The sequence below is a fragment of the Colossoma macropomum genome, unplaced genomic scaffold (assembly GCF_904425465.1).
Source record: "Colossoma macropomum unplaced genomic scaffold, Colossoma_macropomum, whole genome shotgun sequence".
Lineage (NCBI taxonomy): Eukaryota > Metazoa > Chordata > Actinopteri > Characiformes > Serrasalmidae > Colossoma > Colossoma macropomum.
In genome coordinates this window covers 1,557,476-1,583,359 of record NW_023494809.1, presented here as the reverse complement: position 1 = coordinate 1,583,359, position 25,884 = coordinate 1,557,476, and the positions used below count along the sequence as shown (strand labels likewise).

The 25,884-nt window shown below is 38.5% G+C and overlaps 1 protein-coding gene across 1 annotated transcript; it reads right to left on the bottom strand.

Annotated features, from left to right (window-relative positions):
- Positions 1-10,367: 10,367 nt before the first annotated feature.
- Positions 10,368-25,874, bottom strand: glipr2l (GLI pathogenesis-related 2, like). Its single transcript, XM_036558824.1, is given in 6 exon segments — positions 10,368-11,640; positions 17,933-18,010; positions 20,369-20,472; positions 23,150-23,190; positions 23,192-23,259; positions 25,862-25,874. Coding segments are annotated over 6 exon segments (465 nt in total). The 3' UTR covers positions 10,368-11,479.
- Between the last annotated feature and the right edge of the window lie 10 nt (positions 25,875-25,884).

Here is a 25,884-nt window from a genome sequence, read left to right as displayed (position 1 = left end):
GAGAAGAGGTCTTGCCTGCCCCCTGCTTCTCTCCCTGACATACCCATCTCCCCTCCCAGTAATGCTGCTACATTGTACCTTCGATACCCCTTACCTGCTGAATAAACTCTGTTACAACCGGAGCTAGCTGTTGTTTCAGTTGCCCCTAACTGGAAACCAAATAAATCTGCGATCACCCACACACAGTCTCATGAATATGCTGGGTTTGGCATGTATAGAAACATTTATTCACACTTCAGTCCAAGCAGATGTGCTGCTTTGTAATGTCAGCCATGCAGCCTAAGAAGGAACACGACACCTACCAAGGCTGTCATTACACCATCTCCCACAAGATGGTACTGTAAAAAACGATAAAGGACCAAACTGTCTGCGCAGTGTGCACTGCTACCCCCAATATCAAAACCACATTTAATAAAACTTTTTATTTCCTCCACTTGGGTTTATATTTCAAAACCAGTCATAATTCATTTTTGCATGACAAACCTCTCTTTATCTTTTCAAATTAAGCAGGCTGTTGTTGTTACCATGTCTTTAAGATTGATATATGTAAATGATCTGAGTTCTGACTAGTTCTGTATTATGACTCATTCAATTGTAGTCTGGGCTTATAACTTGAGAGATAGAGCTGAAGTGTAGGTTGAATGGGTGGGTATATGGAAACGTGTTGGGTTTTTTGTGACATCACAAAAACAGTGAATTCAAAATTGGCAGCTTTCCATCTAAAGCCTTGGGTTCACTACACGACTTTAAATTCTGAACAGATTATAATATGACTGGGCATCTCACACTAACACACTGTTTTCTGCTGATTTTTTGAGCAAAAAAAAATATATAAAGTACACACTACTCAACTTTGTAGCTGCTGCTGAACCAAATGGAACTCATGGAACTCACTGATCTCTCGCGAACTCTCACGTTTTCCCGTTACTAGGAGACGCAAATAAACAAACGTGGAGCGTCTCGCTGCTGTTTCGTCTGCTGTTTGCGCTGATACAGTAAAGAAGCAGCAGGTAAACATGTTTAAATGAAGATCATAGATTTAAAAATGTGACCAATCTGGTATTTTTAGAGTTTTAAATGTACATAAACTCGATTGTTCCTTGAACTCAGCTCATTAAAAAGCTTCGCTCCACATGTGAGAAACGTTTCACCATTTTTCTTTGCCGCTGTATTTTCTTCTTTCGAGCTCTCAGTTTCCATTGACTGTTGCAGGAATCCGATCAGACTGAGTCTTTGATCAGTTTACACAAGATTTCGCTCAGAGTCGGGTCGAAAAAATCAAACATGTTTGATAAACTCCGACTGGTCTGAAACGCAATCGGGAGGAAAGAAATCTGAGTCTGCGCCCCTCAAACACGACTCGACTCTCTCTCCAACTGTCGACTCTGACTGACCCAAACATCTGCAGACCAGAGCCGACCAGCTCAGACTCGGCCAGACTGAGAATCGGGGCTAAAATTGGGGTAAAAGTCGTGTAGTGTAACCCCAGCTTAAGGACCAAATGGGCGAGGGAGTGAATGGCCCTGTACCTTTTTAATACTTTAACAGTGTTGATGTGATACAAACTCTTTTATTTCAGAAAAGCAAAGAAATTCAGTTTTCCATTAAATGGGTCCTTTAATTGTCATCACTGTAATAATGACGACAATTAAAGGACCCATATTCTTAAAGATCTGCCTATACAACATTGTACAGTACAAAATAGAAGTAAAAGTACAGTAAAAATTCCTTGTTTTCCTGAAGTTTTCCTACAGTTAGAACTCTGCACTTTATCCATCACATGGATTTGTAAAATTCCATCTGCAGGACTTATCTTTGCATATCATTTTCTCAGATGGCCTACGACTTTTTACAGAACAGACTGGCTAAATATTTTGGGAAAATGCAAGTGGGTCTTCAAGATCTTTAATCTGATGAAGAGAGGTTTTGCTTGAAACACATTACAGCTTTGAGAAATGGATCATTTTGATATTGGGGGCAACAGTGCGCAGACTTTTCTGTTTGTTCATCCTTTTGGATGGTAGGCTATTACGTTTTTCGAGGATCTGCATGCCTTGTTACTGTAGAATGGTATTCATATAATGGAGTGAGTTAGGCCTTACTGTCCTATAGCTCCACTGTTTTTTCAGGAACGGCATTATTAAAAACTAAGGGTAAATCCAAAGGTGAATCAGGACTACTAGAAGTAGACTTTCAATTTAGGCCAAAAATGTCAGAAGTTGGTAAATAACAAGGAAAAAAAACACCTCTACCATCATGCTAAATTTCTGCTAGCACCCCTATGGGTCTTTAGTCATATGTAAGCGCTAAGCTAATACCGATTTACATCAAGTTTTTTTTTTATTTTGGACATTTGAAGCCTGTAACAGATATATTACCATATATTTGACCTTGTAGCAGTTTCACTCTTTCAGAGCCCTAACACAGAGCTGGTGCAGGTTTCCCCTCTGGTTGAAACGCATTGAACAGGCTGCCACTCGTACTCTCTCTGAGTTCCACAAGACCTAGAACAGGGGTGCACAACTCCAGTCCTGGAGGGCCAGTGTCCTGCACAGTTTGGTGATTTTCCTCCCCAAACACACCTGATTTAACTCATCTGTTCTTTGCTAAGTTTCAGTAGCAAACCGTGATTCTTAAACCTCTCTGGCCCGAGACCCCCTCTCCGCACCAAACAGCAAGCGATCCCAGCAGCAGAGCCTCTGCTCCTTGGTCGATCCTGTCATCCAGGGGTAAATGCCTCTCAAAAGCATTTTTTGCACCAAATTAAGCTCTGGTGTAGGTCGTCCTTTGCTGATTAACTCAAACTTTTCATTAAAAGTTAATCTAGTGAGCTGTGTAGATAATGAACTTGCAGCAATGTCCTCCTTACTAGCGGTAACGTTACTCTCAGCTTCTGTCACGAACCAACAAGCCAGCTAGCTTTTTTTGCTAGCTTTTTGTCCCCAGAGCCTGCGTGTCTCCACAGTGGGCGGAACTTGTCATAAAGTTAGCAATAACAAAGCCCACCCTTTTAGAGGGAAGATACGATTAGTCAATTTTACTGTCATTTGAAATTGGTCTCTCATTGAATTATCATTGCTTGGCCCTTTGTACATTTATAGCTGGACAACCAATCACCATCATTCTTTTCAGCAACAGCATATTTGGCAAAATTCTGATAGGGAGACAAAGCAGCTTCTTTAATTTAACAATTTTTCACAATCCAGTACAAATTGAATAGGCAGGTTTAAAGGATTTGCCTAGATTTGTATTTGTTTAGATGTTGATTGTCAAAATATGATCAGATAAAACTAGAACTGCTCAATTTTTATAATATATCTCAGGCCCTCTGTGAGGGCGTAGAGGGCCCTGATGGTTCCTCTTTGTTAGGTTTAGTAGGGGACTTTTAGTTGGGAAACTACCAAACTGCGCTGGACCATCCAGGACTGTAAAAAAAAATATCCCACTTAATGGAAATCCAAACACGATTGATTCCACTGTCAGTTCCTAATTATGTGGGTGGTTTAATCTGATACTTCAGGAATTGAGTTCAGCCCATGAAGGACTAACCAGCTAGCTTGGCTGCATGGAGGCTACCTAGATACCGGAAAAAATTCTGTTCGGCATTTCGAGAACTTAACCCTTGTGTTTTGTCAAACCTAACAACAGAATAAGAGCATCACTTCAATACTTATTTTGGTCATTCTATGAAAACGTCCACTTTTCTATCTGTCCATAGGAGTCACTGGTGTTACTGATCCTTATTGGTGTTACACATAAGAAAGGAAACTCCAGAGACACTTTTAATGAAAAATGCATTTTACAAAATGGCTGCTACAGAGCATCAAATCACATGTTGTCAATCATGGAATATCCACTAAAATATGTAATTTAATCCATTTGTATTCTATTTTTTCACAATTACCTCAGAATAAAGTCGGTCACACCAGTGACTTCAACTAAAAGCTTCATATGAAATCATGAGCTAAATGAGAAAATCTCTGATAACTGAAAGACACAGTGGGACTCACCATGTGCTTTTCTTCAGAGATCCTCAGAAAACAGGTAAAAGGAAGTCAAGTGATGTCATCAGTGTGATTTTTATTTCAAAATAAGAGATTTTTTGTTACGCAGTAACACCAGTGACACGACTCCTGGGGAACTTTCATTATATATTTTACGACATTTATCTGGCATTTGTTTTCTTTATGTCACTTAAATCATATATTTCATAGTCATGAATAGATTATTGCAGTTAAAACTGCAGAAAAATGTGTTTTTTACTTCAAAATACGGCCTCAGTCTTCACACATGACTGTGAGGATGAGCAGTTCTGGGGTGCTTGGAATTCTATATAATTGACTTAATAACCAATATTGCTAAATTGCTCAATTTTATTTTAAAATATAAATAAATTGTAACCCTAACATGTTTTTCAAGTGTAATATATCTGTAAATGCTAGGGACACAACAATGGATGTTTCTGTAGAATGACCCATTTACATTTAACAAGTATAATGATTATATTAACTAAAAAATTATGGACATCTATTCATTTTTATGTCACAGAAATCATTCTGTCAAACAGAGCCCTGTATTATGCTGTGGGGAACTGTGAGTGTTTCCCCACTGTGTGATCCATTGAAAGGTTTCGGTTATGAACTGGAACTCTCTTTTTTTAAATGTCATGACCTCATCATGATCTGAAAATTGGCAGGCGTGAAAGATGTTTTCACAAAAACAAGTCCACATCAAATGCATGAGTGATCCACTCTCTTTTAGGTGTTTTAAAGGGGGATTTATCAAAGGGGTAAAAGAAAACAGCAGAAATGATTAAAAGATTCTGTTGGTGTCCAATAATCATGAATTTTGTTTTGTGTTTACCTGATGGTTTGATATCACAGTGAAAAGGATTCTAATGGGCTACCAGCTGTTCTGGGACTGATTTCAGATGAATTTGATAGGGATGTCAATAGGATCTAAAGGAATCCTACAGGTAACCGGTGTCCTCTAATTGTAACCATTAGGTCAATTTATCATTATATAAAGCAAAACCATTAGATTTTGATCCTTATGGATCTTTTTCAGCAAATGGGGGTCGCAATGACTTCAGCACAAGCCACTTTATTTGCTATCCAAAATGGCCAGTAAACCTACATATCGCTGCTGTCGGAAGAAAACCTTGTCTCTCCATTTTGGTGATTTTTTAGTTTTTATTATAATTTGAAAATGCCTGCTGCTCTTTACATTGTGTGTACATTTCATGATGAGTGAACCAAAAGAAACGGCCCAAAATGACTTGGAAAGATGTCTGGTTCCATTGACTTACATTAAAAGTAGAGTATGTTTTTTCCTTCTCCTGTAAAGTTACTATTTTAGAGACATGAGGTTTCGTTCTGACAGCAGTGATATGTTTGTTTCCTGAGTATTTCTATACGCAGGAAATTGTAAAATATTTTTCTTCTGGGACTATTTTGCCGTACAACACCCCAAATGTACCTCTGCCATAAATGCATTATGAAAATATATTTTAAACCAAGAGCTTATCTCAAAACTATCATAAAACAATGGCTCAGCCAATAGGCAGCGTACTCATAACTACTTCATGTAACTTTGTTGGGGTGTTTGCTGTTAAATGCATGAAATGCTTCAGACATTTGGTTCTAATCACCAACACTGTGAAGACATTTGACCCGGTAAGTCTTAATTCAAGTGAAACCACTCTGAATGACTTTGTTTATATACTAACAGTTTAATTATGAAGCAGCGGAATTCTCATCTAGGTACGTTACAACTGTTCAGATATAAACTGTCCCACAAATTACTACAATATACACCGATCAGGCATAACATTATGAGCACCTTTTTCTATGCTCCATTTTATCAGCTCCACTTACTATATAGGTGCACTTTGTAGTTCTACAGTTACAGACTGTAGTCCATCTGTTTCTCTGATACTTTGTTAGCCCCCTTTTACCCTGTTCTTCAGTGGTCAGGACCCCCATGGACCCTCACAGAGCAGGTACTATTTGGGTGGTGGATCATTCTCAGCTCTGCAGTAACACTGACGTGGTGGTGGTGTGTTAGTGTGTGTTGTGCTGGTCTGAGTGGATCAGACACAGCAGTGCTGCTGGAGTTTTTAAACACCTCAGTGTCGCTGCTGGACTGAGAATAGTCCACCAACCAAAAATATCCAGCCAACAGTCCTGTGGGCAGCGTCCTGTGACCACTGATGAAGGAGTAGAGGATGATTAGCTCATATTGTATAGCAGCAGATGAGCTATCATCTTGACAAGGTGGACCAACAACAAAGGTGCGTCTAATAGAGTGGACAGTAAGTGGACACAGTGTTTAAAAGAGCATAGAAACAAGGAGGTCATAATGTTATGCCTGATCGGTGTAGACCCATATATGCTGAGGTGAGCTGAAACACTTCCACAGTTTAATGTTCATTTTGTTTGCACATATCCTATGTAAGCCCAAACCTGCGGCCATAGATGTTACATCACTGGAAAAGACGAGTTTCTCTTTGTGTGTTGAATAAGAGAATCAGTGTGGAGTTAGTGCCACCTGCTGCCATTAAGTGGTAAAGCTTTACACTGGCCTAGACCAAGATTGTGGAGCTGTGATCAGCTGATTATTTTTGTTAGAAGAACCAGAAACACACAGTACTGTGCAAAAGTCAGAGAACGTCTTTTCGGTTGTTTAATTTTCAGCCAAAATGACCTTATAAGTTACTTAGTCAGAAGAAAACAGAAATATATTTAACCAAAAGTGATAGAAAGGCCTCCAATGCTGTGTATATCAAATTTATCATTTATCATTTATGATTTGTCCACTCTTTACTTTCGTGCGCTCCACTGCCACTTTAACTCTTCCATCCTTCCACTCTTAAAAGTGCCATTGAATGTATGTATACAGTATTTTAAACTGTTCTCTGATGTCTACACTGAAGGTGACTTTAGTCGGGGTGAAAAATGCCCAGATGTGGTTTCACACACCCATTAACAACCCTCAGATTTGGCCCTAGAATGAAACAGGCTGTTTGTCTAGTTTTCCTTTTTTTTTTGGTGGGGCTTATGAATAATTTGACAAGCTGTGCTCTGATTGGCTGGTTTACAGAGAGGCACTGTGAAGCAACATGTAGAAACAGACACAGGCAGGAAAATAAAATGAACCTCACTATAAATAAGCCACGCCACCTGCTATTTGGGTCATTCTATAGAAACGTCCACTTTTTTATCTGTCCATAAGAGTCACTGGTGTTAGTGATCCTCATTGGTGTTCCACATAAGAAAGGAAACACCAGAGACATTTTTAATGAACAATGCATTTTACAAAATGGCTGCTACGGAGCATCGAACCACATGTTGTCTATTATGGAATATCCACTAAAATATGAAATTTAATCCATTTGTATTCTATTTTTTCATAATTACCTAATTGTGAAAAAATATGTACTGTCGGCTCAGGGGATCGAGCTGGCGACCTTCTGGTCACAGGGCTTGTTCCCTAGCCTCCAGCCCACGACTGCCCCCCCCATAACCCCCCTAAACTCACCTTAGCTGCCTTCTCTTCTTCTCATGTGCATCTAAAGAAACTGGATGATACCCTTGCGTAGGGAAGAGAAAAGTCAAAAGAAAAGTGGAAAAACAGGAGGTCAAAAAAATGATTAACAGATAATGAGAATGTGGGAACAACCATGCAAGACCTGATGGAAAACCATATCTTGAAGCTTTCATCTTAAAGAGAACAGGAGAAATTTAAGCTCAACTCTTGCTTCAGATCTGGAAAACATCCACAGGTGTTTCTGTCCATCCTTCCACTGTGAGAAGACGACTCAGCGCTGTGGGTCTGAATGGATGTGTAGCTGTTAAGAAGCCTCACTGAGAAAAGAGGAAAATTTGCAGTAGAACACTGGAAACTGGACATCTGAGGTGTGGAGTGAGGTTTAACAGGGTGATGAGTTGAAATGTATAATTGGGGTTAGTTGGATCATGAGAAGCAGAAAATGCAGCCAAGACTGAACTTTGGAAAAATGTGTGGAAAAATATATCCCCTCAGAAGGGAAGCTGTTTAGGCTTCTGTGTATCTTTTAATAGCTGGTTTAACTGGGACTAAATAAATATAAGGGTGATTTCTGAGTTTTACACAGTACTATATATGTATTCCATTTGAATGATAGCACAGGGGATTTTAAACCAGTCCCATGTTCATGAAAAAAATCCAACTATTATTGACTTTTGATCAAAGTTTAAGTTTTACAGTAATGTGACTGCATCAACAAAGACCAAGGGGTATTTTACAAAGCAGGATTTCTCAGTTAGCCTGAAAAGTAGGGCCAAAAAATCCTGTCCAGTAGTTAAAAGACCTGAGAAACCTCATACTGGGCAGTCTTCAAGTTCTGCCTTAATTTATCCAACTTACTGAGAAATCCGTCTTTGTAAAAAAAATCCTGCTAGGTTTTCTCAGTTAGCCAGATAACTTAAGCCCCAAAAATGAGGATTGTCCAATAGGAATGTCCCACAGCTCTCTTCCTTTTGGCTGGGCCTGACTTTAGGCTTAAGTTATCTGGCTAAACTGAGAAATCCTGCTTTGGAAAATACCAAATTGAGTGATATTGAGTGATTTGGTGCATCTCAGTCCCAAAAATATTCCAAATAATTAAAGAAAAATGGTGTTTTGCATTATGTATGTTTCGTCTACTAGTTAAAGTACATCAATATGGCCAGCTAGCTCATTCAAACTGACCCATATGGCACATAATAGACCAATACATCATCATTAAACATTATTAAACAGCACATTGTAATCACCAGTAAGGCCCAACTGAGAAGCCCTGCTTCGTATTGCAACGACAAAGACTTTCAGCTGAGAAATGTGTGTGTTTTGGGGGGTGGAGGGGGGGGGGTAGGGCACTTATCTGCTTAAAACACTCGTAGCCATATCTTAGAAGGACAGTCATGGGTGGAGGGCCCGGAGTATGAAGCAACCACACACACGCTGACTTTTACCCACACCCTCCTCAGTTATCAAAAAGAGAGCTCAGAAATAATTGCAATGTAATTTAATCTATCATGGCTTATTTTTACAAAAGGGCAAACAATAACAAACTATGGAAGATTGTAAAATACTTAATGGAGAATAACACTCTGTGGCTCAGAGCTAACTTTAGGGGAGGGCTGGGCAACATGGCAATATTTATCACTGTCGTGATAAATGACATCACAATGTGTCACTACATGTTTTTGGAGCACATTGTGGATATCGACATCACCTAAAAACACTTCCCAGCTGCTTGCTTGATTAAAAAAAAAGAAAAAAAAAAGTATAATGCTGCTGTTGGAAGAAAACCTCGTATCTCCAAAATGGTAACTTTACAGGAGATGGAAGAAACATACTTTACTTTAAATGTAAGTCAATGGAACCAGACATCTTTCCTAGTCATTTTAGGATGATTCTTTTAGTCCATTCATCATGAAATTTACACACAATGTCAAGGCCAACAGGTAGTTTCAAATCATGTCAAAAACTTAAAAATGACAAAAACAAGGTTTTCTTCCGACAACAGCGATAAGTGTTTCTGAATTTAGTGGAACAAAGTATGCAAAATGTTGAATATAAATAATAAAATAATAGGAATCATATTTTTTATGGTAACTTGTTATGGCAAAAATAAATATTGTGACATATAGTGTGCTGTGTGCTGAAGTATTGTGATATTACATCTCTCCATTATTATTCACCTCTACTATAGGGTTTTGTTTGAACCTACATATTCATATCAGTACAAATCTGCCATACCAGGTGATTTCAAAACAGTTGCAAGTTTAATACATAATACATAAGTAACAAATGATATTTCTGTGCAGAATAGGAAAAATGGTCAAACTATGAAGAGCACATGTCAGACATTTAGAATTTGTGAATCATTTTCCCTGTAACATTAATTCTATGTAAAGTGAAGTGCACAAATCTGATTTTTGCCTTAATGTGACTCAGATCTGATGTTTGCAGGGCTGTGTGAACTCAAATCTAATCTTTTCAAATCCGACCTAAACCACTTTCATATGTGGTCCTAGATCGGATACGTATCCAATTCACGGCCATGCGACCTTAATGTGACACTCAGATAGGAGTTACCATGGCAGCAGCGCCAAACAGATGTTACAAGCAGCTCATCTCACCTTTTTCTCCTTCGTCTCGCTCTAATAATGAAGCTGAGAGCTGATCAGAGTTAATTATCTTCACAGCGAAGCTCGTTCTGCTCGTTAGTTTGTGCTGATGATGCACGTGATTCATTCACGTGACGTTACTGAGTAGGATGAGCTCATGAGGGTCATTTCAGGACGCCAGTTCGTTCACATTAATGACGGATTTGAGTCATTTACCTAAACGAGTGTGAACCATCATTTTAGAGAGATCGGATTTGAGCAAAAAATCAGATTTGAGCAATGAGGCTTGTAATGTGAACATAGGCTTAGTTCTGTAGGTCATCGATACCAAAAACACAGTGAAGAATGAAATTTTTCTAAAACTTCCCTGCTGAAATAAGGACGTGTACAATACTGTGCACCATTTGTTTATTTAATTTCCAGTCAAAATGACCATTAAGTGCAAGCTAGAGTTTACAAAACTAGTGGTTCAAAAATTATTAAAAGATATAGAGAAAATTGGGCCTCTTTGATCTGGAGAAGCCGTAAATGCAACCAACTTCTAAGACTGAACTTTTCAGAAAATGTCTCTGCAGATTTTTGTGAAATACTGAAAGCAGCCCTCCCAAAAAGAATGAGAGCTGTAAAAAAGGCAGTGTGGTCATATTAAATACTGAAAACAGAGATTATATTTAGTTTTTGAGGTTAATTTTCATGAAATATGTTTTTGTTTTTTTCCCCCAGATGTAAAATGTCATTTGTACCTGATGGCCTGTACTTTATGGCTGTACTTCCAGACTGGAAATTAAATAAATAAAAGCGATTCCTGACTTTCTCACTGTACCGCATGAAGATGAAGGAGTTTCCCTCTGGCTTGCAACAAACATCAGCAATAATTCCTAAAGCACTATGTGGACTACGTGTGACTTTGTCTGAATACAAAAATGTAAAGGCACGTCTCCATTAAAAGATACTGCATCCCACATGACATGAGCTCAGTCCATGTTCAAGTTCTTAAAATGTTCTGAAGATACAATTCTCCCCATGTTCACAAAGATCGGGAACAGCGAGTATAGAATAATAGAATAATAAAGATGTTTAAGATGATTGAAACCTCCAGCAGACATTAACTGAGGGTCAGCAGATCTACATGAGCTGATGTTTGTGAACACGGGCTAAACTTAGTATTCAAGTAAGTTTAACAGGTTAAGGCCATTCAAATGCTGCATAGCACTGTCAGTGTGATAATGCTTGGCCCTCCAGGACCTCTGTTAGCTGTTCTTAGACCTTCGTCTATCTCCTCATGTCTGTGTCTTCTGCGTTCTGGCTCCATGGCTTTTCTGGGGTCAGCTCTTTGGGGGTAGGACATTGGCCTGGAAGTGGCCCTGATTGGTGATGTTGCCGGCAGGAAAGTAGCGAGCCACCACAAAGGTAGAACCATCAGACGCCACTGCTTTACCCACGCCCAGCTTCTTCGAGCTCTTCCACACCATCGCGGTGAAGTGACCTGAATCAGAAAGGACTATTAGGCTTTGTTCACACTGCAGATAAAAGTGGCCCAAATCTGAGGTTTTTATTCATATGTGACACGACACAGATGTGTGTCTGTGTGTCAGTGTGAACAACAAAAAACACTGAATCTGAAATTTTCAATGCTGATTTGAGACGCTTTCATATGTGGTACTGAAATCTGATACGTTTCCGATATGCGGCAACTTGACTCAGTCTGAACAGCCAGATGGGAATTCATGCAACTTTTATGTGAATACAGCTCCACTTTCGTCATAATTTTGCGCTGCTGAGACTCATAAACATTTAGGCTGATGTTTCTATACTAAAAATTAGAAGAGACTCATCCAAAACCCTCCATGCCTGAAGAGATTTTGAAAGAAATGTCCGAATGCGGCCGCAGGAGAACGAGGCTGCAGAGTCACAGAACAGTTAAAAGTTTGAAAGCAAAGTTTAAAGAATCCGAGGACGCCAACCAAAGAAGTGACCGCGCCCTTTTTACAGAAAATTCAAACACATTCTGGGTGATGAGCCCAGCTGTCAGTCAGTGAAGCTTCATGATGGCTCCTGTGATGCTGGTGAAGATGATGCTGAACCTCCGGGAGTGATTGTTTACCTCTGGATGAGCCGTGAAGCAGCGTGACGCTCTGTTCTTTAGGGGGTCAGTTTAGGAGCTGACCTGTTCAGACTGATGTCGCATACAGATCACATTTAAAAGATATTGTGAACAGCCAATCAAAAAAATCGGATTTCGTGAGAAAGTCAGAGTTGGGCTACTTTTATCCGCTATGCGAACATAGCCTAAGTCAGTGAATTTAAACCAAATGTTCACACAATTGAGTAGTTCCTGATTCCTAGGTTGTCTCGTATCACACGATAGCTACTCTAAAAAATAAAAGGTGTTGCAATGACGCCTTAAAACACCCACTTTTGGTTCCCTACTGAAATGTATGGATGTTTCTTCAAAGAATGACTTTCTAATTCTCACTTAATTTGGAGAGTCCACTGTTGTCCCCTATTGATTTTCTACAGTTGTTCAAATTGTCAACAAACTGTCTGTTGAAACTCAGTTGATTCTAAACAGTGGTGGGGATTTGGACCAATGTTATGGCTAGGACCTGGGTAAGGGTTAGGATTAAATTTTGTCTTGAGGTTAAGGTTAGGATTAGGATTAGAGCCAGGTTTAGAGTTTAGACATTTAGTTGAATGTAACTTGAAGGTAATTAAGTATCTACAAAACATCTAAAGTGAATAAAGTGTTACCTGATTTTGTAAATGAAAGTAAAGAACCTTGAACATCCACAGATTGTGAATATTTTACAATATTTTTTTTTTCCTTAGTACAGTACATTCAAGCTGAGAACCTGTCAGAAACCTTTACCGTGGTATACAAAAGTATGGGCACCTCTAAAAAAACAATAAAACATAAAATATGGTCGGTGCGAAAGTTATGGAACTTTTTATATTATTCTATGTTGTATTTTTCCCAATATTTAAACTCCACAAATAAGCAGAAGCTATGCATTAAAAATTAGTAAAAGCCATATTTAATGTTATTCTATGTAGAGGATGTGTTAACTTATTTCCACTTGTGGTTCCACCAAGATATGTAAAGCCAGCCACTGCATCTTTTTCAAGCTGCTGCTCAAGCAACACCATAAATGGCCAATTCTGTCTCGTGACCTAACAGAGACGTGCAATTAAAGGGAAGTACTAACTAAACTAAAGGGAATTACTAACGAAATCATTACGATGTAAACAGAGTAATTCAGAATTGATGTGAAATGCTCTGTTCTAGAGAAACTTAATGAGTCAGAATTATTCACAGTCGTGATAGGAACCAGACATCTGGGCCCTTTTTCATGAAGCTTTTCAGATTAGGGGTGCTGATTTAGGTTCTGTTCCAAAGTCAAAGTCAAAGTAAATAATTGAGGAATCTGATGCTAAATCAGCACTGCTACTCTAAGAAGCTTTGTGAATATGGCCCTGAGGCAGAAAGTTATTAGACAAAATGGTTATGAATATGCTGCCTGATGCCAGAGACATTGTTTTAGGATAGTTTTGAGCTAAAATGATGATTTTTTAAAAGTCATCCATGGAAAAGAAGTAAATGCAGGGCACTAAATGTCAAAATAGTACACAAAGATTTTTTTTTTCAGATTTACTACTATTTCGCCATCATGAACAGTAATTTTGGGTATCAAATGAAATGTATTGTGTTGTACAAATCACAAAGCCTGGTTCCTATAACTACCACTGTAAATAATAGTAAGATTCTCTACAAGGAACGATTTCACAACAAACTCACTGTCAGTGACATAACAATAAGTACTTCCAGAAGGCCTAGAGTGAACTACCATTGCAACCAAAAACCAAAACCATTATAAGTTAATTCCACTGTCAGTTCCTAATTAGGTTAGTACAACCCCATTTCCAAAAAAAAGTTGGGACGCTGTGCAGAACAGAAACGAAAATAGAATGTAATGATACACGAATCATGTAAAACTTAAATTTAATTGAAAATAGTACAAAGACAACATATCAAATATTGAAACTGAGAAATTTTATTGTTTTTTGAAAAATATATGCCCATTGTGAATTTGATGCCAACAACATGTTCCAAAAAAGTTGTGACGGGGGCCTGTTTACCACTGTGTTTCATCACCTCTTCTTTTAACAAGTGTTTGGGAACTCAAAAGACACTGCTGTAGTTTGGAAAGTGAAGTGTTTTCCTGTTCTTGTTTGATACAGGATTTCAGCTGCTCATCAGTTCGGGGGCTCATTTATCATATTTTTCCTTTCAAAATGCACCAAATGTTATCAATGGGTGACAGGTCTGGACTGCAGGCAGGCCAGTTTAGCACCTGGACTCTTTTACTGTGGAGCAATGCTGTTGTAATATGTGCAGAATGTGGATTGACATTGTCTTGCTGAAATAATCAAGGCCTTCCCTGAAAAACACATTGTCTGAATGGCAGCATATGTTGCCAAAACATGTATATATCATTCAGCATTAATAATGCCTTCACAGATGGCGGCGCTTCTGGGTCCTGTTTATATATGATTTCTTCTCATTTATATATGTTGAGTTTTAACTTGCATTTGTGGATGCAGTGATGAACTGTTTTCACAGACAGTGGTTTTCAGAAGTGTTTCTGAGCCCATGCAGTGATTTCCACTACAGAATCATGTCTGTTTTTATTGCAGTGCTGCTTGAGGGCCCAAAGATCATGGTCAGCAAATACTGTTTTTGGGCCTTGTCCCTTGCGCACAGAGCTTTCTCCAGATTCTTTGAATCATTTAATGATATTATGTACCGTAGATGATGAAAAGCAAAACTTCTTTGCTGTTTTATGTTGAGAAATGTTATTCTTGAATTGTTACACTATTCACAGAGTGATGAACCCCTCCTCATCTTTACTTCTGAAAGACTCACCTCCCTGGGATGCTTTTTTATACCCAGTCATGTTACTGACCTATTGCCAATCAACCACCAGGTGTTTTTTTTAGCATTACACAACTTTTCTAGCCTTTTTTGCCCCGTCCCAATTTTTTGGAAATGTTGCTGCCATCAAATTCAAAATGGACATATATTTTCCAAAAAACAACAAGATTTTTCAGTTTTAACATTTGATTTGTTGTCTTTGTGCTATTTTTTAATGAAATATAGGGTTTAAATTATTTGCACATCATTGCATTTTGTTTTTATTTACATTTTGCACAGTGTCCGAACTTTTTTGGAAACAAGGTTGTAGTTAATCTGACATATTAGGTTCTCAGTTCAGCTTTTGAATGCCTAACCAATGGGAGAGCTCACTTGGCTGTATCTACCTAGATACCTACATAAAAACTGAATTACATCGCACATGGCAATCATCGGGGTCCAAGCATTATATGCCTTATGGAGCCAGTAGAACACAGGATGGGGCAAAGTTTTTAGAAATGCCTCGATTTATAACAGATGTGGGGTCTCACTAAATTTTGTGCACACTGGCCTTGGTATAGTAAGCAGATTTTAAACAAATATTTTTAAATGCATCAAAAAGCAGTAAACTATTTGGGCATGACTTATTTGTGCAGTTGTTAAAATCACTAAAACTTTCTGCTAGGATCGATGCTGCCGGACCCGCTACAGGGATTTTAGTTTCTGAACTGGTCACCTTTTTCACTGCTCATGAGTTTTTCTGTGTGTTAGTTACTTAAGTATTTGTGGCATGCGAGTCTGCGCGAACGTCGGGATGTCTGATTTGCTCTGTGTGTGTGCGTCGCTAATATAAACCTCATGACAACTATGTGACTACAAAGCTAAATATTTATATGCAGCGAGAGGAGCTGGAAAGGATTGGATCAAATTCATCACATCTCAACTCCTCTTCCTCCAAGGCTTTCTTTGCTTCCCTTTGCTTATGGGACATCAAAGTTATGAAAGGCTGGTTGAAAGAAGAGTGGTAATGGGGACATGATCTGTCTTTGGGTGTGTATGGTACACTGGAAGGGATTGTTCATGAGTGAGTCTTTAAGGGAACATGCAGGGAGCAGGAACTTTGGGAAACATCCCATGCCAATCTGATGAATCATAAGCCCTCTTAAAAAGCATCCTGTTACTAAATCCCAGCCTTTTTCAGAGACATTACACTAGTAGAGCTCATACTTTGTGATCCCATATCCTACCTACCCACACTTATTCATCTTATAATATTTGTGTGCTTTTATGTAAAAAAAAGTCATAATTCCTTTTTTACACAACCATTTCCCAATGTCTGTTTATCCCTAGACTGTTAGACTGTTTTGTTACTGAGCCTTTAAGACTGATATGGCCAAATGCATGTGGAAACATTACCATCATACCTATGTGAGGTTGTTGAACATTATATCTAAAACTATGGGCATTGATATGAAGTTGCCCCTGTTTTGCAGCTATAACAGCCTCTCTCTTCTGGAAAGGCTTTCCACAAGATTTTGGGGTGTGTCTGTGTAAATTTGTGCCCATTCAGTACAAAGAGCATTTGTGAGTTCAGGCACTTAAGGCCTGGCTCACAGTCAACGTTCCAGTTCATCCCAAATGGGTTTAGTAGGGTTGAGGTCAGGGCTCGTAAAACCATGTCTTTATGGAGCTGTTTTGTGCACAGGGGCTCAGTCATGCTGGAACAGGAAAGGCTCTTCCCTGAACTGCTGACACAAAGTTGGAAGCAAATAATTGTGTAAAATGTCTTTGTGTGCTGTAGCATTAACATCACCCTTCACTGGAACTAAGGGGCCTGAAAAACAGCCCCAGCCCATTATCCCTCTTCCACCAAACTTTACTGTTGGCACTATACATTCCCAGAGATAGTTTTCTCCCGGCATCTGCCAAACACAGATTTATCCATCAGACTGCCAGATATTCCACAATAATAGCACTTACAGTAATGCGAATGTGGCATCCTATGATAGTTTAAAATCATGGCTTGTCTCCGGAGATTGCATGGCTATGTGCTTGATTTTTTACAACTGCAGCAATGGCTGGAAGACCTTTATTTAATAATTAGGAGGTGTGTCCACATTACACAACTTTACTAGCCTTTTTTAGCCCTGTCGCAACCTTTTTGGAACATGTTGCTGCCATCAAATTCAAAATGAACATATATTTTCCAAAAAACAATAAGATTTTTCAATTTTAACATTTGATTTGTTGTCTATGTACTATTTTCAATGAATTATAGGGTTTAAATTATTTGCAAATCATTGCATTTTGTTTCTATTTACATTTTGCACAGCGTTGCAACTATTTTGGAAATAAGCTTGTAGTTAATCTGATATATTAAGCTCTCAGTTCAGCTTTTGAATGTCTAACCAATGGGAGAGCTCACTTGGCTGTATCTACCTAGATACCCACATAAAAACTGAATTACATCGCACATGGCAATCATCGGGGTCCAAGCACTATATGGCTTATGGAGCCAGAAGAACACAGGAAGGGGCAAAGTTTTTAGACATGCCTCAATTTATAACAGATCTGGGGTCTCACTAAATTTTGCACACTGGCCTTGGTATAGTAAGCAAATTTTAAGCAAATATTTTTAAACGCTTAAAAAGCAGTAAACAATTTGGTCATGACATATTTGTGAAGTTGTTAAAATCACTAAAACCTTCTCCTAGGCCATACTTTTGGCCATACAGTGTATTTTAGGCCAAAAAATGTTTTGTGAAACTATCATAAAAATAACATCTCAAGCATCAGGCAGCGTTAGCAACAATTTCATTTAATAACTTTACGAGGTAGCTTTTACAGATTATAAGAGCAAACTTACCGGTGCCAGAGGAGAATCCAGGATGGTTAAAGTTGTACTGATTCACCTCATTGTACCAGCGGTCAGACACATCCTTACCTACGAGCACAAACACAGCTGTCAGCAATAAATAACATAAAACATATGGAGTTCACATTTGCAAAATCAAAGTTCAATGAAATTCAGATTAAGCAGTCGTGATTAATTTGCCAGTGGGTGATCATGTGCTATCTTTCTGACTCACTGAATGATCAGAACACAGAATGATCAGCAAAGCCAGTGCAATAGAATAATGGTTCAGATATAAAAAACAAAGAATCTGATATTTATTTCCTTGTACTTAGAAAAGATCTGAAAACCTGTTGACTTGAAACACATTATAATAGAAGTCTTTGTGCAGATGCCACCTCAGTAACCATTACAGTCATATGTAAAAGTTTTAACACTAATGGTCAGATTACATGTTTTGTTGGTTTTTGACATGGGCACAAGTTTACACATCTTCTACAATTTTTCTGCAAATTTTAATGCACAATTTTGATTTATTGGCTTAATACTGAACATGTTGAAGAAAAAATAAAACATAAAATGTAAATGTCAACTTTTGCACATGCTGCATTTTATATAATTTTTCTCAATATGTTTAATTCAGCACATATTTAGCAAACAAATCGCTGTTGTCGGAAGAAAACCTTGTATCTCTGAAATGGTAACTTTACAGGAGAAGAAAAAACTACTTTACTTTTAATTTAAGTCAATGGAACCAAAGTTTTTCCAAGTTATTTTGGTCCATTTCTTTCAGTCCTTTCATCATGAAATTTACATACAATGTAAAGGGTAACAGGCATTTTCAAATTATGTCAAAAACTGCCAAAAAATGGAAATACGAGGTTTTCTTCCAACAACGGCGAAATGCATTATAATGTGCACCAGTGTACTCTGTGGAGCAGGGGTGTCAAACTCAACCAGTAAAAGGGCCATATTAAAAAAATATTTTTATTTCATTTTCAATTAATGTTGTGCTGTGACCCCAACTGACCATTGTTTATTCAAAATATCCAAAAACTTGAACAGTAAAATACAGATACTTGGACCTTAAAATATTACATGGGCACTTAAAATATTTAAAATGTAAATGTCTCCAATATCTAGGCCTTCTAAACCCACCTATTTGCTTGAACTAGACTCCTGGCATCCTTTCTTTGCTGCAAATTCATCAAGACTTGGGCTCAGTTTCTGAGGTGCTGAGCTAAAATTAAGTGTCTATATTGATTGAACTGCAGCTGAAATGTTTTTTGGTGATCCAACTGGTGTGGAATTGCACAGAATTGTGTAGCATTAAGGTGTAACCACTGTCCCATAGACTGTTGTTGGGGTAGAAGAGTCGGAGCACACATTATGTTGCAGTGCATGCTGGGGACTGTAGTGCAGCGCATTGTGGAACAGGCTAATATTAATAGAAAATTAAAATACTTTAGCAGGCCGGATAGGATTGTGTGGCGGGCCTGATCTGGCCTGCGGGCCTTGTGTTTGACACATGGGCTGAAGAGAGTTTAAACTTATTTTCACTTAGAAAATCAACTAAACATGCACCCAAACTTCTTCATAAACCTCAGACTACTTTTCCATGGGAAAGAATTGGCGATAATATGTTAGCAGCATAGTTGTGTGGACAGAAAATGAGAAAACGAGAAAAAGAAGGCAAAAATGAATGACATTCACTTATATCTTTTTCATCCTAAGACCTGTGCAGCGCACAACAGCTTTAGTATTGAATTTCACATTGTATAGTCAAATGTTTATTCAAGAAATTCAGCAAGTTCCCAGTGGCCTCTATTATAAAGTGATCTGTGTCAGTGGGATTTCATTTCTTTTCTATGAAAGAGGAAACTAAAAACAATTGCCAGTGGCAATCAATGGTACAAGACAGATGTGGCAGCCAGAGATGAACACAACATTGCCATTGAGAAAATGCAGGCAAGTTCCTCAACATTAGGTCATCAGGATAATGGAAACTCAAGAGAATTGAACGCCTTGAGTGGACTTCCAACCATAAAACAGCCATTAAAATTGAATTACATTTGACTTATCAAGTTTCTCAGTCAAAAGGTGTCTCCAAAATGTCATTATTACTTAACAGCTAATTGTTCTTTTGGTGGGATCTCTGGACAGACTGTTGGGCAGTTCCAGTGACGCATCATAGATTCTCAGGCATGAAATGGCTTTTCAGCCAAGGCAAACTCTATATGACCCATGATACATAAGTGTTTGACACTTTATAAATCTCCCTGGACTGGCCAGACATTCCATTCCACTTACTCACCGAGTTACAAAGCGAACATGGAGACTGTCACTACAAAATCAGTCCCAGCTGTTGCGAGAGGAGAGAAGAGGGTTTTCTGGTCACCTCATAGCCAAAATGTTCTCAACAGAGAACAACCAAAAGGGTAATCCTACCTGATTGATCGTAAGACGCCCAGGCTAGGTTTTCTCCACAGCTTCCTCTACTAGACTCAACACTGTGCTTTAGAATCCTGGTGCTGGCCAGACTCTCTGCATATCTACAACACATACACAGGCGATAAAGGTTTAGCTGGGAAGATGAAAATAATCAGCTAGGAGTGAAGACTAACAAGAGGACCCACTTAATTAAATAAACCTACGTTGTTTATACCCCATTTTATCAGGTCCACTTACCGTTTAGGTGCACTTTTTAGTTCTACAATAAAAGTCTGTGGTCTGTTTGCTAGCTTTTCTTCATCACGTTCATCAATGGTCATCACAGGACCACCACTGAGCAGGTATTATTTGGATGGTGATCATTCTCAGCACTATGACAGTAGTGGTAGTGGCATGCAGCAGAGGTTGCTAGACCTGGAGTCCTGTGGAAACTGACCACTGATGAAGCTACAAGTTGGATGTGTCTAACAGAGTGGTCAGTATGTTTTTAAACCCTGGGCCTGATGTACTAAGCATTTTATGCCAGTTTTATGTGCAAATTAAACACATTCTATCCATGTGTTATGTACAGAAACTGCTGAAATAAGTTAACACATCCTCTACACGGAACAAGCGTAAAGGGCCCACATCAGGTAGTTTCATGTAGTATGTAAACACTGTCAAAGTTTCAAAATGTGCTGTTCACTCCCCAAGTTAAGCCCCACTCATTTACATTGAAGTTATAAGGAGTGTATCAACATCGCCTGCTTTTTGAATGAGAACCTAGTGCAAAGCAGCCAATCAGAACAGCTGTAATATACATATGTAGATCTTAAGGGCCTTGTAACAAAAACAGCCTGTTTAATTAAAAAAAATGGTCATGTAAAAAAATTAGGACTGTTTTTAATACATAAAATCATACAAAATGTACAAAAAAGTAGGATATGGGCCCTTTAAATGTGGTTTTAGTGCACAATTTCTAATTGTCTGCTGAATTTAACATATTGGGAAACATAAAACATAAACTATTAAATCTGCAATAATATTCTTTATAAAAGATTTGTTACTTATTTTCACTTAGAAAATAAATGTGACGTACAATTGAAGCAGGGGTCCCCAAAAATTTTGAATACTACTGTATTTACTATCACTGTTTTAACTCTCAAGACCAGATGAAATCAAAACATGCTGTGATGTGGCTGCAATATGCACCTGCATTCTGTCTTATAATTTCACAAACTGTATTCTCTTAGCTGGAGTAAAATAATAAAGCAGTCAAGTGTTTTGGTAGGATACGATATAATCTATTAAAACCCCTCTTCTGCTTAGTGGGTGGGGCAACACAAAGTTTGTGTAGTAAGCCACAGTCTAAGGCTGGCTTTACACAGGGATGCTTTTATGCCACTAGTTGCATGTTGCGAGTTCCCTGTGGACAATTACATAAAGCAATTAAAAACAATCGAAGTTACACGTAACACATTCAGTTACTTCACTAGATTAGCCAAATTAGCAGCTCGTATTTTTAGATGAGCAGCTTTCAAACTGTGGGCCGCTGCCCCCCAGTGGGTTGTGGTGGTACTGCTATGGAGCTGTTGGCCAATTTTTTGTTTAACCTCAAAAGTTGGTTAAAATACAGACATTTAATCAAACAATTTCAAAAATGTCAAATTTCGTTAATTGCAAAAATAACACCTTTTATGTCAAGCTCAGTAATTGGGCAAAATGCTAGCAAGTTATGTTTACATTTTCAGTGCAAGTCAATGTGAAAAGTTTCACTTTTCAATCATATGGAACCCATCTAACATGTATAAATAGTTAAAGGGTCTTTCAAAAGGAAAAATCCTGAGGCTGGGGCATCTATAAGCAAAGTGGCCTCTGTATCTCAGACTGAGAAAACTGAGAAAATGAAGCATAAATTAAAACACAGAAAACATGAAGACACCCGTTTAAGGTCCTGCCACAGAATCTCAATGGGGTTCAATTGAGAACTTCAACTAGGCCATGTCAAACCCCAGTTTAGTTTCCTTTGAACCATTCAGAGGTGGACTTGCTCTTGTGCTTTAGATCGTTGTTTTGCTGCATAACCTAATTGCACTTGAGCTTAAGAACCAGACATTCACCTGCAGGATTTTCTGGTAAAGAACAGAATTAATGGTTCTGTCAATTATGGCAAGCAGCCCAGGCCCTAACACGGCAAAGCATCCCTACACAATCACACTGCCACCACCATGTTTCACTGTTGGTATGATGTCCTTATTCTCTTTCAAATGTTGGAATCACGAATGCTGACCTTATAGGTGAGTGTGGCCTACAGTTCCTTAGATGTTTGTCTGTGTTCTTTTGTGACTTCCTGGATGAGTCGTCACTGTTTTCTAGAAGACTGTGGTAGGCTGGACACTTCTGGAATAAGATTCACTAATGTTCCAGGTTTTCTCAATTTGGAGAGAATGGCTCTCACTAAGGGACAATGACTTTCACAATGACTTTTACACAGATCGGCTGATGTTGGTGTTTCAATGAATAAAATGGTTATTTCAACAATGTTTCTGTCAAGGGTTCAGGGGTATGTGCGTAGGTTTGTACCTAGAGGCCCAGAATGTATTAATCCGTTCCTGCTAACGAGAATATAACAGGAAGTGCAGAGATGCAAAGAACGTTGTAAACAATGGTTCTAAGATAATCAAGTGTGAATATCCTATCGAAATGTTTACTATCCAAGAACCATTTAGGAACGTATACATTTAAGAGTGTAGACTGACAGCATGCGGTGGAAGGCCTGTGAAGAGGAACCAGCCTTACCTCTCTGCATCTCTGCTTAGGTTCTTGCTGAGCTTTAATGGGTGGGGCCTGGTGCTTCTTCCTGTACTCATTGTGAGTCTTCAACACCTCCTCACAAAACAGCCTGGAGGCTGGGGACAAAGAGAAAAGGACAGAAATGCAGAGAGAGGTAAAGATAAGTCAAATTCTAATCCATGGACAGTAAGCTGTGCAGTTGTCAGTATGTAAAACTAGTTACTAAAAGGGCTTTAGCTGCGTTGCTATACTAACAAAACTGTGTTACTTTTTAAGAGAAGGAAAAAATCTTCGATGTATGAAAGAGGGGCAGCCTAAAACTAGAGCTTTATATGATACTTGTAATGTCGTGCAGTATTCTGCAGCAAGAGCAAGACATTACGTCCCTTAGCCCAGGGGTCGGCAACACGCGGCTCTGGAGCCGCATTCAGCTCTTTTCCTGCCCTGTTGTGGCTCCACAGCTGAATTAGATTTGTAGGTAAAAATAAAATAATCCTCCTTTACAGTAAAATAAAGCTCTGCTGATCGTTCAACACAGTTTAACAATAAATGGTCTTAAACTCTGGAGTTAATGTAGAACTGCTAATTCACCCTTTAACCCTGAAGGTTGGTGCACTGACTGCTGGTCATCATAGTGACACGGACAACAATCTTGCCTAGCTAGTAGCTAACGAAAAGACAAGGAGAGAGATTTAAGACGAACATCGATAATTTGGAAACAAATGGACTTATTTGCATTTATAATCACTCCAGCTGGTTTTCTGATACGTTTAATCTGCAATGAGAAGCTCTCAAACACTAAAAAGTCATGAAGCTGAAGAAATGTGCCACCTTAAATGGTGCAAGAGTTAGCTACATAGTTAGCTACATTCTGGCACCTCAGGCACCATTTAAGGTAGAATGGGTAAACAAGAAGCTGGTGAGCGAGAAGCGACTTCAGCTTCGTAAAACGTTGATGTTAAGAGACATTTTACAAGAAGCTGTTCTACTCTTGTGGAAAAGTTTCCCGCAGAAGATGCGAGAAAAGCGGCGATAGCTGAGCTAAAGCTTTAAGTAGAGCAAAGCTAGTCTGCGTTTTTGTTTACATTATATTTTTAGCCTGTACTAGTACATCAGCACATACTGAGACACATTTACAGCCAAGATGGTGAAACATTACTTCAATAAAATGGACATGAAATGTTGTGGCTCCTAAGGTGGTTAGATTTTTGATGAAACTTGACAAAATGGCTCTCCTTAACATTTGGCTTGCTAACCCCTGCCTTGGCCTCATCGATTTGACAGAATTAATGATTTCAAATTGATTTCATGCTTATATTAACCAATGTTCTCTCATCCAGCATGCAGATACATCATAAACCACTGAGAAACCCTGTGATGTCATCAATCCTGACTGCTAGCCTAGCCTAGCCTAGTCTACTAGCTATAAAGCTGGCTTTAGTGTAACACTTACTTCAGTCATTAAACAAAACTGTAAAGAAAACATGTTTATATGGCATAAAATGAACACCAGATGCGGCTTTTTTAGCCGTTCGGCAAGAGAAACGGAGCCGGACTTAAGTAAAATATCTAGTCAGGGCTTTTGTAGCGTAGCTTGCTAACTTTAGCTTGCTAACTTGAGCTTTTAGCTTGTTGTTTCAGTGTTGCGCAGTAATGGCTGCAACAAAACATTTAGCTTCCTAGCAATAACATTAGCAATCTGCTTTCCTTTCCCAAAAATCCACCCCAAATCAGTTTTTTCCCCACCTTCCAACCTTCAAGATATTTCACCAAAAGGGGTTTTCCTAGTCTTTCAAAAGGGAAAAAAGGTCTCTGAGTTCCCAGCTTAAAATCTTTTATTAAGTGTGTCACTACAGTTGTATACAAAAGTTTGGGCGGCCCAATACAAATGACACATTTAGTGAAACACACGTCTGCTCATTTTAATGCACAATCACCGTTTATTTGCTGGATTTAACACATTGGGGAAGAAATAAAAAATAAAATGTGCCATATACAAATATAATGGCACATTTTATACACTGAAATCTGTAGAAAAATGCAGTACATATAATGCAGTATATATGTCTGTTACCTGTAAATGATGTATTAACTTACTTTTTGCTTAAAATCAACAAAAACGTCATTTGAACAAGGGCATTCAAACTTTACCAAAACAATATTTATCATAACATACACTATCATAAGTTATGAAGCAACATTTCAATTTTGGATGTACATTTTCCTTTACTTTTTTTTTAACACCCATAGAGAAAAACATCATATTAAATGAATACATAAAAATACATTAGAATACACAGTTTTGGTTCAGTTTCAAAACATGCAAACTCTTTCAAAAAATTCCAAGTTTCCTAGAGCAGAGTTAATTGGGTCAGCTGTAAACATGCAGGACAAATAAAAAAATGACTTTACATGTGAAGTTGTTACCACTTAACCCTCAAATGAACAACGCATCATCTGAATCGCACTGACTATTGCAGAGGCCTTGTCAGAAATCCAACTACATCATGCTCGCCAAACAATGCAATGATTGAAAGCACGTCACACACACACACACACTGCAACAGAGCGTGGCAAGTTGGCACACAAAAGCTGCCACATGCCTGCCTGCCTAATAAAAATGACAGCAGCTGCAACAGAGGTGGACAAAACAATGTTACATTAGGCCAACATTAGTAACATGAGGCTACATGGACCATCTTAAAGCAGGGCTCTTACCTGATTTGCCCATGATGAGGAGA